This window comes from Haemorhous mexicanus, chromosome 23 (assembly GCF_027477595.1).
Source record: "Haemorhous mexicanus isolate bHaeMex1 chromosome 23, bHaeMex1.pri, whole genome shotgun sequence".
NCBI classification, from domain to species: domain Eukaryota; kingdom Metazoa; phylum Chordata; class Aves; order Passeriformes; family Fringillidae; genus Haemorhous; species Haemorhous mexicanus.
In genome coordinates, this window is record NC_082363.1 from 7,594,267 (window position 1) to 7,610,185 (window position 15,919).

A 15,919-nucleotide genomic window follows, 5' to 3' on the forward strand; every position below is an offset into this window, starting at 1 on the left:
GCGAAGCCTCCCTGCTAACCGATGTTCTTTATGCCCATACAAAGGCTGTAGCTGCTTTACCGACGCTGTAACACCTCTCAATAACCTGCACCATGTCCCTAAACATTCCCGGCAGGTTTGGGATCAGACGATCCTTAAAATGTTATTTTTTTGTCTTCGGCTGCCCCGTGACGTCACGGGGGGCGGTCTGTCTCTCCGCCGTGACGTCACGCGCGGCCGCCGGCCACTCCCCCCGGTGGCGTCACGCGTGCGCGGCCCGTTCGGCGCGCGGCCCGGCGGTGACACCGGGAACCGGCACCGGCAGCGCCCTGCCCCTCACCTCATCCTCATCCTCTTCGTCCTCACCGTCCTCACCGCCATGGCGGGCGGCCCGCAGGAGAACACCCTGCTGCACCTCTTCGCCGGCGGGTGAGTGCGGGGCACCGGGGCAGGGCCGGGACCCGCTGTGCCCGGGGTACGGACACGGGCCGGGACCCGCTGTGCCCATGGCATGGACTCGGGCCGGGATCCGCCTTGCCGAGGGACAGACACGGGCCGGGACCCGCTGTGCCCTGCAGCCGCCGCTCCGTTCCCCACAGGAGGCGAGCGGGGCCTTTCCCGTCCCCGTTCCCGAGCCCCGGGCGCTCCGCAGCCGCGCTGTCGCGACACGCGGCGGTGCTCGGTGACAAAGCCGGGCGCGGGCGGTGAATGGGCCGGGCCGGGCCGGGGGATGCTGGCCCGGTTGCCCACGGCCGGGGGATGCCGGCCCGGCTGCCCACGGCCGGGGGATGCCGGCCCGGTTGCCCCCGGCCGGGGGATGCCGGCCCGGTTGCCCCCGGCCGGGGGATGCCGGCCCGGTTGCCCACGGCCGGGGGATGCCGGCCCGGTTGCCCCCGGCCGGGGGATGCCGGCCTGGTTGCCCACGGCCGGGGGATGCCGGCCCGGTTGCTCCGTGCTGCAGAGAGGGGCGAGCGCTGCCCAGCGATCCCGGCGGGCGATCCCGGGGTCGCTCCGGCCCGCAGGAGCTCCAACAAGGGCACAGGATGGGAACAGGGGCCGAGGAGGTGCTGGCACTTGTGGGTGAATGACCTGGCATGGCACGCCACCTCTGTCCGGTTCTGCGAGGACTTGTATTGGGTTTGTTGTGTTAAAAGCTAAAAGTAACAGCCCTAACCCATAAACCACCAACCAGAAACCCTTTGGAAATTAAATTATTACAGTTATTTTAATAGTAGTCTAGGAAGATAATTGTATGGTGTAAATTAGGTTTTAATCATCTGTTGTGCAGATTAAGTGCACTTTTGGCCCTGTCAGAAATACTTTATTTCAGTTTTTCAGCAGCTTAAATTATGTAAGTAATAGAATAGTCCTTAGTGCTTGTCAGCTGACAGTAATTAGGAAGCCAAAATGAAACCTGTTGTTAGTTTAAATCTGTCTGATAGTAGACCATTGGTTTTTCTGTTGCTTAACAGGATACTTCTGTTTCCTGACATGTCCCTGGAGTAATAGGCTTATTTAATATAATATTAAACCAAACAAATCTTGAGTTTTTCAGAGACACTGCCCTTCTGCTGGCCTGAATGCACTGCACTGAGTCCTCTGTCCCTTCTGCCTCCCCCACCTGCATCAGAGCAGTACCTGGAGCCTGGGACAGAAGCTGGACCTGAGTGTACATATGGAATTTGTTTGGATAGTAACAGCGCCCATCCAGAGCTCCTGCTGTTCTCATGTAACTCCTCAGACTATAAATAAATAGGAATTTTCAACTTATCCGTGTTTTAATCTAGCTCTGGGAAGCCAGCATCTTCCTTGGTGATTTATTGTACCCCTGCCTTCTGCAGGGATCCCAGATCTTTGTTCAGTTGTACATTGGTTTTTGCAGAGAAAGTGAAAGGAACCCATTCACCTGAAATAATTTTGATAGAGGCATTATTGGTATTGTGATAGTTTTCTGGGAAGGTGGGGATGGGCTGTGGTGTCAGATCAAAAAGTAATTCATATCTTTGTGTTTGCACTGAGCAGGCAGGCCAGCCTTAGATGGTCTGAGGGGCCAGAACAGAATGTTTGGCACTTCAGAGGCTGGGAGTGATGAAATGCACCTGAGTGTTGCACAGTGCTCTCCAGCTGTTGAAATAGGTGGTTTCCTATTAACCAGGTTGTTCAGGCAGACAGACTCGTTGGCCCTTTAGTTTCTGTTAGTTCCTTTCCAGGCTTCCAACAGCAACAGCAAGCCAGAGAGTCCTCGTGGGGTGGTGGGAGCGTGGCTCTGAGGGCTGGGGAGGTTCAGGAGCAGCAGGAGCAATGATGCCCCAGTTGCACAACTGACACGAGTGTGTTTGCAGCTCAGGGCTCCTGTTTCCCTCCTGAAGTCGGTGCAGCTGTTGCTTGTTTTTGTTTGGGAGAAGAGCTTACCCCATGTTGCCTTCCCAGCTGGAGGAATGCTGGTTACTCCAGAGATTTCCTAAGAAGTGGTGGTGTTAAGCAATGTGCTGATGCTGACAAACAGTTTGGGAGATGTTTCCACCTGTGAAGTGGAAAGAAGCAGTGTTCACCTGAAGATGCTGGTGGTCCAGGACTGGCAGTTGTGCTGGGATTGACTGTCCCACCCTGCTCCTGGTTCAGGTTCCTGTGCATTCCCTACCCCATTAACAGTGTGGCAGCTCAAGGAGCACAGGAATAGCTGCACCTGGTAACAACATGATTAGGTGGAAATGGAATGAATGGTTAATAGCATTAAAGCATTAGGAACAGTCTGTATTGTTCTGAAAGTAGCTTCCTTTGGCATCTGAGAATGCAGAAGCTTGTTTTGTTCACAGTCTGGACGATGCAGTAATGAAATATCAAAGGTGGAACCTGCTTTGCTGTGTCAGCTCTGCATGTCATGCTAGAGCATGTGGCACGTTTTAGAAAATCAATATAATGTCAGGTACACAGCCAAATGTGTCAGGCTGGTTATGAGCTGGGGTTGCTGTAACCAGGCAGCTCCATCATCTTTGTGACCTTGGTGGAGTCAGTGGTACTCTGCTGGAAGGACTTTGTTCTGCAGGACTTCCTTTAACATGCAGACTGGCTTGAAATTTGTATTAAGAATATTGCTCAGTGATTAAATCTAGGACTGATGAAGTAAGTCTTAATTAAGATTCTTGGCATGTCTATCAGTTGTGCTAGTGGGTGCTGAGAGTTTGTTTCAAATGCAGGTCATTGATACGTTGGGGGTGGACTCTGTACAGACAGAAACCTGGCAGCAAGGGAAAAATGGGAATTGCATTCTGATGTGTGTCCTCTGCATGTTTTTTAAGCATTGATCTCTTTATGGAAGTAAATGATTTTAGTCCAGCTGTTAGCAGAGAGTACATTCTGTATCTCCATGTGTCACCATGTTTGACCTGTTGAAAGCACTCTGCCATGGTGTTTTGTTTCCAGAGGTTTCTTTGCTGTTCACTAAGGACAGATTTAGACACTGTTTGAGGATTTTTGCAAGAGGCTTGTGCTGTGAGCACTGCTTTAACATCTCTGGCACTGTTGTTCTGCCCTGGTGCAGCAAAAGAACCCTGGCCCACAGTGTGAAGGCTTGGAGGTTTTGCCTTGATTGCAGCTCACGATTTTCCCAAATCACATTTATCCTGCTTCATATCCCTGAGTGTTTCAGGGTCTGTGGCTGTTTATGCAGCTGAGGTTGTTTGTAGGCATTTGGGACGCCCTAGGAATACAAAGTGTTTCTTCTGTGCACAGTGTGTTGTTCTTCAGGCGTCTTCCCAGGGGATGATGTGTGGAATTCCCATGCAAAGGAAAATCATCTCATCTGGAAAAACTTCCCAATACATCAAAGTCCTTACTTGAACTATCTGCAGTGTATTTATATTTGGGACGTAATGTGTGCACCCTGGTGGCACTCTGAGAATTGCTGTTAGATAATGGTTTTTTTCTTAAGTGTTCCACTGACAACACAACCTCTGAGCAGTTAAAACTGGGGTTGCAGATACTAACTTGTCATGCTGGGTATCAGAGGATTATATATGCATTAGCAGAAGTACTTAAATATTAAAGGCTGCACAGATTAACTGGATTATCAGCCTAAAAGGCTGAAAGGCAAGGAGTGGGCTAGGAGGGCAAGCAGACAGCTGATGTGGGAGAGAATATGCCAGAAAGGCTAAAAAATTGTGGGGCAAGGAGTTACTAGAGCAGCTGGTAGTTCAGAAACAGAATATAAAGTTTCAGTGCTCTGAATTTATGAATTGTTACTGTCAAAGTACTATTTTAATGTGAAATAAATGGGGACTGAGGACTGAATACACAGTAGTGGAGCGTTGGTAGATAAAGGAATTGGGAATTAAGGCAATCTAATCACCTTCGTGCAGTTCCCCCAGACTTGCAGTTGCTCTGGAGTGTCAGGATTAGTCAGGAGTTAATTGCACATATGTGTGTCTGTACTGGACAGACACAGTTGGAAAGGCAGCAGTGGGGGGGACCCTGAAAACACCTTCTGTCCCAGGTAATGTCTGGGCTGTGGGAACAGGAGAGGTTTTGCTGGAGAAGCCATTCCTGGTGGACCTCTTCCCCTTGAAATGCCACTTCAGAGGAGTATGAGCAATGTGAGAGGCACCTGACAAAAGAGAGAAGGATGAGCTGAAGCCATTTCCTCCTGAGCTGTGTGGACCCACCGAGGGCTCAGCTCCAAGCCCTGCCTCAGTACACACAAAAATCAGAGCTGGTGAGGTCTGGGAGCACTGGTGTTTCAGAGCCAGATGACACAATTCCAGCTGCTGTTCATGATCAGCTCAGTGACTTCAGTCAACATTCAAAAGCTTTCAGAGGGATGAAGCAAAGCTCTTTCTTACAGTGTCTGTCATTGTGCACGTGTGGATTGTCCCTAGTTTGGGTTTCCATCCCTTTCAGCAAGGAAGGGGAACTGAACAATGCTGTTAAATCATATTACCAGTCTCCATGAAAGCACTTTCTTCTGGTGGGTGCATTTGCATTTGAAAAGCAGAGTTTGGGCTCCTACTTGGGCAGAATGTTGCAGAGCCTGAAGGCTGTGGTGAGGAAGTTGTGTTCCCTGGGGTCTGGGGTGTTCTTTGGAGCCTGGTGAAGAACCTGGAGTTCTGTGGCTGCACAGCCTGGGTGGCCACGCTGTTAATGCACCTGTGGGGCTTTGGGGCTTTGGCAGAGAATGGTTTCTGTTCATATAAAACACACTGGTTCAGCAGGCAAAATAAGCTGCTTTCATGGGCTGGTGTGCATTACAGCTTGGATCTTTCTGCCATTCTTTCATTGCCCTTTCTCTCGTGTTTAAAAAAAGATTCTCCTAGTAAGGTAGTTATGTCTGGAAGGGGCTTTAGAAAATACCCACTAATGCCTTTATTAATGGCCTTCTGTGGATCTCTGTTCCCAAATTAGTGCATGCAGTGTTCTTTAGCAAGCAATGTGGGGCTTTGTACACAAAAAAGGGTACAGTTCTTTTTTAAAATTCATCTCCCTTTAAAGGAAAACTACCAAAATTGCAATTTCACATGAACATCAAAGAGATTTAAGTTGTTGACCCCTGGTGTTTTCTAAGGAAAATCATAAACATGGGTTTCTGAAGCAATCACATGCTTTGACACTTGTGCAAACAAAGAAAATATTTCCTAGTCAGTTCAGCTGTTGTAAATACCCTTGCAAGAAACCCAAAATATTTTCTTAAGTCTTCCTAAATCCCAGTGTGTTTGAGTAATAAAATGTAGATACATTACCTTTTAGCCAACCTCAGCATTATGTTTAATCATGAAGTTTGCCAGAAGGAACATTCAATTACCTGAGAGGAACAGCAGCAGAGAGAGAAATAGTTTGACCAGTCACTTTCCAGATCACTGATAAAAATTAAGATTAGGACACCTACACTTTATATTCTTGCCCAATGTGCTTTTTTTTGAGGCTCAATCTGATTGTATTAAGATGAATATATGCCTATTACAGGGTCATGTGTGTATAATATTTCATTTTTGTCCCTCTGTTATCAGAGTATGGGAGGCCTGTTCTTCAGGAGCCTTTCTGCCCTGTTTTTCTGTTTGCCAACCCTCCTTCTCATCCTTGCTGCTTCCTTCCCTCCTTCCCCCCTAAATAAAGTTGATATCCGTTGTTTTAGGAGTGCCTAGCTCAGTGTAGTTCTGATGTTTGCTATTTCTGAAGGCAGTTCTTTAATCACAAGTACTGAAATGGTGAAGAACTAGATCTTTTTTTTCAGTCTGTAGTGTCCTAATCCCCAGTGGCTTGTTCTCATCTGGCAGCTTCCTGCTTCCCATAAGAAAAATCCCTGCAAGGCTGTGTCTGGTTTAGGACAGCAGCCTCTGAAAGATGGATGCCATGGAAGTTTTTCCAGGCAGAGCTCCCAGGTCCTGGCAGGACGTGGGAGCAGCCCGTGGTCCCCTGACCCCATGGTCAGTCAGGGATGTTTGTTGGTGTTGGTATCACCTTTGTGTTTACCAGTCCCATCCCTACCCAGGGCATGGGCACAGTCTGCCCTGCCTGCTGCCAAAGCTGCCTGTTTGTGCAGTGTGGAATAACAAGATCAGCCTTCAGACTGCATTCTGTGCTGTGCTTCTGCACATCTGGGCAGCAACCTTTGTCACATTCTGCCTTCTCTCCGAATTGTACTTTGCAGGTGTGGAGGAACAGTTGGAGCCATCTTTACGTGTCCCTTAGAGGTGATAAAGACGAGGCTTCAATCTTCAAAGCTGGCCTTCAGGACTGTCTACTACCCCCAGGTGCAGCTGGGGACCATCAGTGGGGAAGGAATGGTCAGGCCAACATCTGTGTCCCCTGGGCTCTTCAGTGTTCTCAAGTGAGTGCTGCTCCTCCTCCCATTCACCATTCCCAGTTCCACTTCACTAAAATATAGTGTCCTCTGGGGATCCTGGGGGCTTTCACCTTCTCAGCTGTGGCTGGCTTACTGAGCTCTCCTCTGCTGTCAGGTGCTGTCTTTGCTGATCATTGTTATGCATCAGTCCTGGCTATACCTGTCTTGGTCTCAGTTAAAAGCCTTGAGTGGTTCAGACTGCAGTGTTTGATGCTCTAGCTGCTCCCTTTCAGATGTGTGTTCATAAAGAAGATGAAATGGGAAATTATCTGACAGCTGCTCAAAGTTCCACCAGCATCTATGACAGTCTCAGCTCCTGTATGTTAATAGCAAAGCACCCTGGATTTATGGTCAGACCTCCTGCAGAAGGACTGAGTTTGTTTGGCTGCTTGGGCAGCCCAGGGTGATGCAGAGGTCCTGCTGAGATCAGGTGGCAGGAGTGCCAAGGAAAATACCACCCAGCAGTGGAGGCTGAATGATTTTATGTAAGGCCAGCACGCCTGGCAGGCTGCCTGGGGAGAAGCTGCACAGTTATATAACACTGGAGTGCTAATTCAAATTCTCTGCAGAGCTCTCTGGCTGGAGTCATTCTGGGACTTGAGCTTCTGTATTGTAAACAGCCTGCTCTCCCCTGCCAAACATTTCTTTGTCTACCCAGAGGTGAGTCTAGAGCAATTCGTGACTGAATGCATAAGGCAGTGCCAGTTGCTTTGAATTTAATGCCCTTTCCTTTGCTATCTTTTCACCTTGCAGCCCTGGACTTTAGGCAGCTGTAACTAAAGAAAGTGAAAACTTTTGAGGCAGAAAGATCTTAATTCATCCTCTGAGCCCATTATTTTCTGGGGCTGTCTTTTTATTTTTAGGGAGAGAAGAAATGATTTAGAAAGGCTCAGTCTTTTAATATATTTATTAAGCTCATTAAGTTTGGTGACTGAGATCTTGATTTAATTTCACTTCAGGAATTGCTTAGCTGTGTGTATTGCCAAGTTTTCAACTTGATTACTTTAGATGCTTGAGAAGTGAGAGCAAAGTATTTCTGCTGTCATTCCCTTGCAGGCAGCATCTGTGAGGAGCAGATAATGCTATTGATTATGACCTGAAAAAATACAAATGTTTGACGAAATAAGTGAAGTTCAGTCCCTTGCTTTTACTCTTCCATCCCTTTCTCAGTCCTGATCATTGCCAAACTGGACATGACTTGGACCTCCTGGTCTGGGAAAATTGTATGGCTAAGGAGGGAGCCCTGCCAGTAAAACTGCTCTGTGAGAGTTACAGGTGTTAAGTATGAAAGGCCTTGGCTGCTGTAAGTAGAAGAAAAACAGGTACCCAGAGAGGGCAGGTTCAGGCTGCTGCTGATAGAGAGCACTCCAGAAGGGCAGGCTGGTTTTGTCTAATCCATTTAGGATTCTGATGAGTTGGCCCAGCTGGAAGCTGCAGTCGTGACTGTTAAGTGACAAAGAACAAGTAGCTGGTGGATCTGTCTCCTTGGAAACACTCAGCCCTGGAGTTTATACAGAAAGTTCAGCTCTGCTGCAGAAAACAAAAGTGTTCCAGAAGCTCCTCCTGTCAAATGAGGTTGGGCTGAAATCTGTGGGGAGCACCCTGAGCAGTGCCAGTGACCTGGAGAGCAAGCTGTGAAAGGCTGGCAGCTCCAGAGGGTGCAGTGAGCCCCCACAGAGCCTGGAGCCACCCAGAATTTCCTGCCTGCTTTGCCCAGGGTGAGCTCAGTGAAGAGAGCTGCTGTCTGGCAGACTGTGCACTCCCATTGTTTGTAGTGGGATTGCCACATTCAGCTTTCTTGGGGGGAAAGCACATCCCTAGGTAATTGTGAAAGGAAAAGGGATTTCTTTTTCCAGTCCTCTGTACAGGACTGTGCAGGAAGCAAACTTCTGGATTGCTTAGATCACTAAAAATATTCTTTGTTCATCAGAGTCAGCTATCACTGGCTTCTCCATGAAACTTTAATTCAATTCCTGACAGCTTTCAAAGAATGGAAATTATAACCTCATGCCATTTGACACCCATTTGCCTGTAGAGCACTGAATTTTATGGTACAGTGGTTTTTACTCAGTGTATAATTCCACTTATTTCGAAGTATATCATGTAGATTAAAATCTAACAGCTCCACAAGTCATAGTCTTTGCTTTTGTGTAGTTCTTTTGGCTCTCTGCCCAGCAGAACAAGAAACTAACTTTTAACCCAAGTACTATCTTCTCCCTCCCTGTTTGTTTTTTATTTTAAGGTCAATTCTGGAAAAAGAAGGACCAAGGTCACTCTTCCGAGGGCTGGGTCCAAACTTGGTTGGAGTTGCACCATCTAGGTAAATAGTTAAACTGTTGCTAAAAGCCATGTTTTAGGTGCCAACACAAATGTTGCAGTGCATTTGTGATTCAGAATAATAGGCCATGAAGTTCTGCCTTCTGTAAACTGAGATTTGTGTCTGCATTCTGCTTGGTGTACACATCAAGAAATACTGATAAAAATCTGGTTTACACTTCTATAACACTGGAAGGTGCAGAGTAAATAAGGCACTTAAATGCCAACTATACTTAAGTTCCAAGTGATTGCAAGAGCCAATTCTGAGCTTGAAAAGGAAGAGAAAGCAGTGCAGAAAAGTCTGTAGGTTAATAATTGCATTATTCTAATGTCCTGCTTCCCTTGGACACATGGCAGTGCCTGCCTAGGGAGTGGGAGCTGCCTGCCAGGGGAGAGGAGTTGCTCTCTGGGCCTTGCTAGCCTAAATTCTTCTCAAATTAAAACTGCAGCTGAGGGGGAAGGAGTCTCACTGCTGCCACACAGCCCCAGAAGGGGTGTGTGTCCCTCTTTCAGCAGCACCAGAGTTTGTCCTGTTCTTGGCAGGGCTGAAGATCTCTCTGTCTAGGAACTGATAAAACTCATTAGCACTTTGGATATTGGCAGATGTTCTCTGCCTGAAACTGAAGCAGTCAGAACCAGTTTTCCAGTCAGAAGGAACCTCTGGCCTCTTGCCTGGTAGGTGGGATGTCCCCCCACAGAAGGAGGGCATCCTGTTTCTGTACAGGTAACCTCTGCAGCAGGGCTCTGAATCCAGGGCTCTGCTTTTCCACTCATGCTGCCTGCAGCACCATGCTGCCCTCCACAGCAAAGTATTCCTGCCCTGTGGGTGTCAAGTCAAACTGTGGCACTGTAGTGTGAGGAGAGAGAGAAAACAACCCCCTGTGTCCATGCAGATGGGAGTAGTCATGTGGAGACCTCTTCAGAGAGCTGTGGTTTTCAGGGGCTGGGAAAAGAACAGTAATTGTCTAGTTTGACATTGTCTGTTTTACAATGCTTTTCTTCTTTTGTTCCCCCACAGAGCTGTCTATTTCGCCTGCTACTCCAAAGCCAAAGAGCAGTTTAACAGCATGTTTGTGCCCAACAGCAACATTGTGCACATCTGTTCTGCAGGTTCTGCAGGTGAGTGTTTGTAATCCCAAGAACAGAGGCCAGTGTGTGGCAGGTGCTGAAAATGTGCCCTTAATCTGGGTTGGTATATGCCAAAACCCAGGAGTTTGCTAGCTCCTAGCTGGCCTTGTCTGCAGAGGAGCTGTTTTTCTGTTCAGCACAGAAATATTCCTAGATTGTTGTTTACTAATTTAGGATGTTTTTTTGCAACTGCAATGCTCTGGTCGTGTCCCTTAATGCAAGAAAAAAATATTCATAAACAGCATTAAACTTCTGATACTGCTTTTGCCAAATTGTTTCAGGATGTTGTATTTTTCCTACCAGACTAGGAAAAATAGTTTGTTCTTATAGGAAAAATACTGCAGAAGAGCTCCCCTAGTTCAATCATCAGTCACCAGAGTGGTCACTAAAAATAATCATTCCCAAAGTAAGCCCTTAATTAGGGGTGGGTTCTGTTAATGAGCAGCTCAATGGCACCACCTACAGCCCTGGGGAACACGAGTCCAGTTCAGATTTGTGTCCCCACGGGTTTCCTTTGAGCTGCAATTCCAAATCCAGCCAGTAAGGCAGGGACCTTGTCTGCAACAGCCCTTCGGAGCATGACACACCTATTAAAATAGGTGCAAAAAGGAAGAATCCATGGGTTGATGCTTCCTGAATTTTAACATGAAATTGGAAGCTGTGCACCTGTGTGGCTTTTGCAAGTGTTTCACTGCACAGGGTGTAAGGTTCATGGCAATGCAATGGCCTGGCTTCAGCTGCACTTGTGGTCGTGTTTTTGCAGCCTTTATCACAAATTCCCTGATGAACCCTATATGGATGGTGAAAACAAGAATGCAGCTGGAACGGAAGTGAGTGACTGATGGGGTAATGGGAGCCTCTGGGGGGTCAGCCAGGTGTGTGTTACTGCAGCAGCAAGGTCACTGCTCCCAGGTCAGCCAGGTGTGTGTCACTGCAGCAGCAAGGTCACTGCTCCCAGGTCAGCCAGGTGTGTGTTACTGCAGCAGCAAGGTCACTGCTCCCAGGTCAGCCAGGTGTGTGTTACTGCAGCAGCAAGGTCACTGCTCCCAGGTCAGCCAGGTGTGTGTTACTGCAGCAGCAAGGTCACTGCTCCCAGGTCAGCCAGGTGTGCTTTACTGCAGCAGCAAGGTCACTGCTCCCAGGTCAGCCAGGTGGGGTGCTCTGGAGGCTGTAACAGAAAGGGTGCTGCCTTCGAATTGGGATGAACACACAGCAGTTTATTTCATAAAACTCCCTACAGGCAGTCAGGATCTGCTGCAGTGGTGTGATGTTCTTTTGCCTCCTTCACCATTGTGTTACTGTTAACCACACATCCAGAAGACAGAGGGAATTTGACAGCAGTTTCTTTTAGTTGAATGCTTCACAGTCACTGGTGGATATCAAAGCAATAAGGGACTCTGCTAATAACCTGACTCCTTAGAATGGAAATTCCTTCCTGCAGGGACATGCTAGGTCAGATTAAAAGGATCTTATAAGGCACGACAACTTTATAAATAATTTATAAGGCTTAATTCCAGCACTTTGCAGGGAGGCACCTTTGAAATGAGTGCTGCCTGTTAAACTGAAGGATCATGTCTCATGCAGCAGACTTCTGTCTCTTGGCCTGCTGAAGATGGCTTTAAGTGGAATCACCAGTTTGACACAAAGCTGTGTGTCTTCAGTGCTTATTGTCTTTTAGCCTTGGTGTGAACTGTGACAGCCTAGGTTGAACTTGAGCTGAAGGAAATATGAGTATATATTAGTGAAGTAGCAAAGCCAAGTGTGCACTCTTAGCATTGTAGTCCTGCTCTGTGCAGCTTTCCTAGGAGAATTTTGGAGTAAAACTTAGAGAACCATTTCCACAGTTACAAAAAGTATTGAAAGCCATAAAGGTTTTTTTAAATATTAATTATTTTTCTTGACTCATGATATGCTCTGTTCTGTTTGTTTTTTAGAGTGAGGGGCTCCAAACCAATGAATGCTTTGCAGTGTGCTAGATATGTTTACCAGACAGAAGGTGTCCGTGGTTTCTATAGGGGCCTGACTGCCTCCTATGCAGGGATTTCTGAGACCATTATCTGCTTTGCTATTTATGAAAGTTTAAAAAAGCACTTAAAGGAAGTCCAGCTGCCCCCTTCCTCTAACGGGAGCGAGAGGACCTCGACAAGCTTCTTTGGACTGATGGTTGCTGCTGCTGTTTCCAAGGGCTGTGCCTCCTGTATTGCTTATCCTCACGGTATGTTACCCCTTCCCTTTGTGAGTGCAGTGGAGCAGCTGTTGCCTGGAGTCCGAGACAAATGCAGGGTCTAGGGCTGTAAACCCTTAGCTGTTTGAAGGGCCACATGCATGTTACTGTGGCTTCTGCACTGGCATTTTCAGTACTGCTCCCACTACTCCTAGTTAGACATGTGGTTGGTGATTGCTAGTTTAAAAACAACTCAAAAGCCACCAAAAAACTGTTTGCCTAATGTTTCTGTTCTCACAAGGGGCCTCAGCTGGGTAAGAACCCACAGCCTCTGGGATTCTGTGGTCAGGTTGTGGGAAGCACTTGGGGACTGAGCAGTGTTAGTCTGTGGATAGATGTGAATGACATGGTTGTGCAGAAGGAGCAATACTGATTATGTGAGCATCAGTAAAGCATTTAGATCTGTATTAGCTTCAAGGAGCCAATCATTCATTTGTTCCACGTGGAAGAGAACTCCTCTCTAACTCTTCCTCTTGCCTGAAGGGCAGTGTGTCCAGGGTTCCCTGGCTGGCTGTGCTGGCTGGCAGCTGGTCCAGAAGGTTTCCCTGTGCCTGGGCTTTGCCCCCAGGAGCTTTGCTGGCGCTGGCACGTTTCTCCTGGGTAACTGTGGGCTCTGTTCCCCGTGTGCAGAGGTGATCCGGACGCGGCTGCGGGAGGAGGGCACCAAGTACAAGGCTTTTGTGCAGACGGCGCGGCTGGTGGCCCGCGAGGAGGGCTACCTGGCCTTCTACAGGGGACTCTTTGCCCAGCTCATCCGGCAGATCCCAAACACAGCCATTGTCCTGTCCACCTACGAGCTGATCGTGTACCTCTTGGAAGACCACGCCAAGTAGCAGAGCCAGGGTTCCTGTTACAGACTGAAGACCAAGTTCGTCACTGAACAAATAGTCCTTTAAGAGACTGCTGCAGGTGGCAGTGCTGGTGGAAACACTACAAGTCTGTGACCATCTGTGGATATTTCCTTTCGGACTCATGCTTTCTAAAAGGTCTCAAGTCATTAATGTTAATAGTTAATTATAATTTTTTTAACTTGATAATTAAACTACTACTAAATTAAATTACAGTATTTAATTTAATTATATGTTTGTCCTTTTCCTTAAGCACAGCCATATGTGGTCAAGGAATGTACCTCATGCTATTAAGTGATCTCTTGGACTGATGTTCATTAAAACTGTATTAAAACAGGAGAACTGGCTTGGACATTTGAAACTGTCTTCTTACAACTGGGACCTATTGCTTTTGAGCACTGTAGTAGCCTAAGTGCCCAAATGAGTTTGAGTAGTCCTGGTTTTTTCAGGGTGCATCGTTCACTGCTGTGTGAGCACCTGGGGTGTTCAAGAAGGACAAACTTGTTTCTCTGTTTTGAGGGTATGAGCTGTGCACACCAGCATCTCTTAGAAAAGCCTCTTGCACTGGCAGTGTGATGGTGGGAGGCTTTTAGTAAGAATGCAATTGCAGTTCCGTGTCCCCGGTGCGTTTGGGATACATGGTTATGGTACTGGGATCAGATCTGTCCTGGCTTTTAGACCTGGCTTTGGTGCAGGCCTGAGAGCATAAGGACAGTCAGTGATTGTGGCCTGGCTGCCCTGTGGAAGTTCCATGAGAGAAAGATTTTAAACAGTTCTCATGATACAATTCTTACCTTTCACTTGGAAATCAAATATCCTGCATACTGGAGATTAGTTCTCTCAAAAACATTGGAGTATGCTTTCATTTTAATACTCTTCCCCCTCTTGGATTGCAGCAGCACCTCATGACTAAAGTGTGGCACATGAATTACTACTGATGGTGCAGAATAAGGTTTTGGAACTCATGTGTAGGCTGCTGTTTTGCTTCGGCCACACTCTGCCTTCTGTTCATTAGTGTCATTTGCTTTGGCAGCTGAGACAAACCCTGCAGCATCTGAGCCCAGCTTTGCCTTCCCTGCAGTGACAGCAAGGAGCTGCTCGTGATCTGAGCAGCTGCTGAGTCCTGGAGTGGAAGCAGAGTTTGTGGACAGCTCTGACTGCAGGGCCTGCTCCCAGCAGAGATGCTGTGTGGGCAGCACTGGGAGACAGCCTGGGAGGAGTGGGGCTGCCTTTGAGCACGTGGAGCTTCAGGCTGGCAGTTAGTGGCAGAAAGGGGATGGGCTGATACCTGGATTCCAGCCTTCCTATTTGTTCCCAGTAGGGCCCAGCTGATGACTGGTACTTGAGGTCAGGTTTGACATCAGTGTGATGTAGGAGCTTAGTGCAGAGAGAGTGGAGTGTGTGTGTACCTCGTTATGAGGCAAAACTGCAAAAAATAACTGATTTCTATTATGTCCTCCTGGAAATAACTTATCACGTTCCTCTTAAGCTAAAATAGGAAACAGTTGAGTAAAAATTGACATGGCTTTTTTAATGGAGATGATGAGCAGCAGAAGCTTCAGGCTCTGTATAGGAGGTAAAACTGTCAAACAGTGTTTCTATTTTTGAGAACTAGGACACTTGTGCTGCTACTCTCAAACATTTTCTGAGATTTTCTTTCCTAAATTAGCATTCCTCTACACTTCCAGTGCACTAGCTCTCTTCTAAAACATTTGTCAAATGTGTAGACTGCTGATGTTTTCTGAGAATGAGGGGAGGGAACTCCAACCCTTTTGAGAAGTCTGGGACTTGGTAAGAGAGAAGACAAGGGAAAGTGAGCAAATTTTTTTTTGCCTAAATCTGATGGGAAATCAGGAATTCTGCAGGATTTTTCTTTTTGTCCTTTAAGCTTTGCTACCAATCCTGACAGAATTAGTCTTAATTTGATCAGGGGTTAATAAGCTATATTGGGAGATAATAGAGTTTCTGAATTAGTATAATTAAATCCTTTCTCCTTCCTCTCTCTAATGGAATTTTTAAAATTCACTAGCCCTTGATTCCTTAAACCCTGTAAAGAGTTACCATTTTTAGGTGATGCTCTGTGAGCAATCCCATTGATGTCACTGAGTATGGAATAAGCCTATTACCAGAGGGAAGAATTTGAAGTAGCTTTTTCCAAAACGGTACCTGAATTTAAAAATAACCAACAACCTTCCTCTGCTTGTCAAAGTCAATCTTAAGGAATTTTTCACCGTTCTTTCCTCTTCTCCAGCTTCTATGGAAAGTCATTTCCATGGGAGGTGGGTAAAGGCTTCATTACTAGACCCCTTGTAGATTAATTATCAGTGAGGTGATGAAACCACTGCTATCTGAAGTGATCACAAAGATTCCATTAACTTCACCAGGACTGGGCCTGTTTCCATTCATAAATTAACAGTTCAATGGCAGTGACACACATACTGTTGCTGCAATACGATGAGCCACTCGTGTTGGTTAATTTCGTTTTGGAAGTGTTTCTGAGCCAAGTCCTTCCACTGTAAGACTTACTGCTCCCTTTAGACCCCTGTGGTTGCCTCCATAGCCCTCCAAACACCTGAGTTTGCTGGGAAT

At 47.1% G+C, this 15,919-nt stretch overlaps 1 protein-coding gene across 1 annotated transcript; it reads left to right on the forward strand.

Moving 5' to 3' along the window:
* The first annotated feature begins 229 nt into the window (after window positions 1-229).
* On the forward strand, window positions 230-13,672 carry SLC25A33 (solute carrier family 25 member 33). Its single transcript, XM_059866667.1, has 7 exons — window positions 230-408; window positions 6,620-6,799; window positions 9,057-9,134; window positions 10,149-10,249; window positions 11,022-11,088; window positions 12,193-12,473; window positions 13,113-13,672. The coding sequence occupies exons 1-7, from the start codon at window positions 359-361 to the stop codon at window positions 13,313-13,315; spliced, it is 960 nt and encodes a 319-aa protein (XP_059722650.1). The 5' UTR covers window positions 230-358; the 3' UTR covers window positions 13,316-13,672.
* Window positions 13,673-15,919: the final 2,247 nt, after the last annotated feature.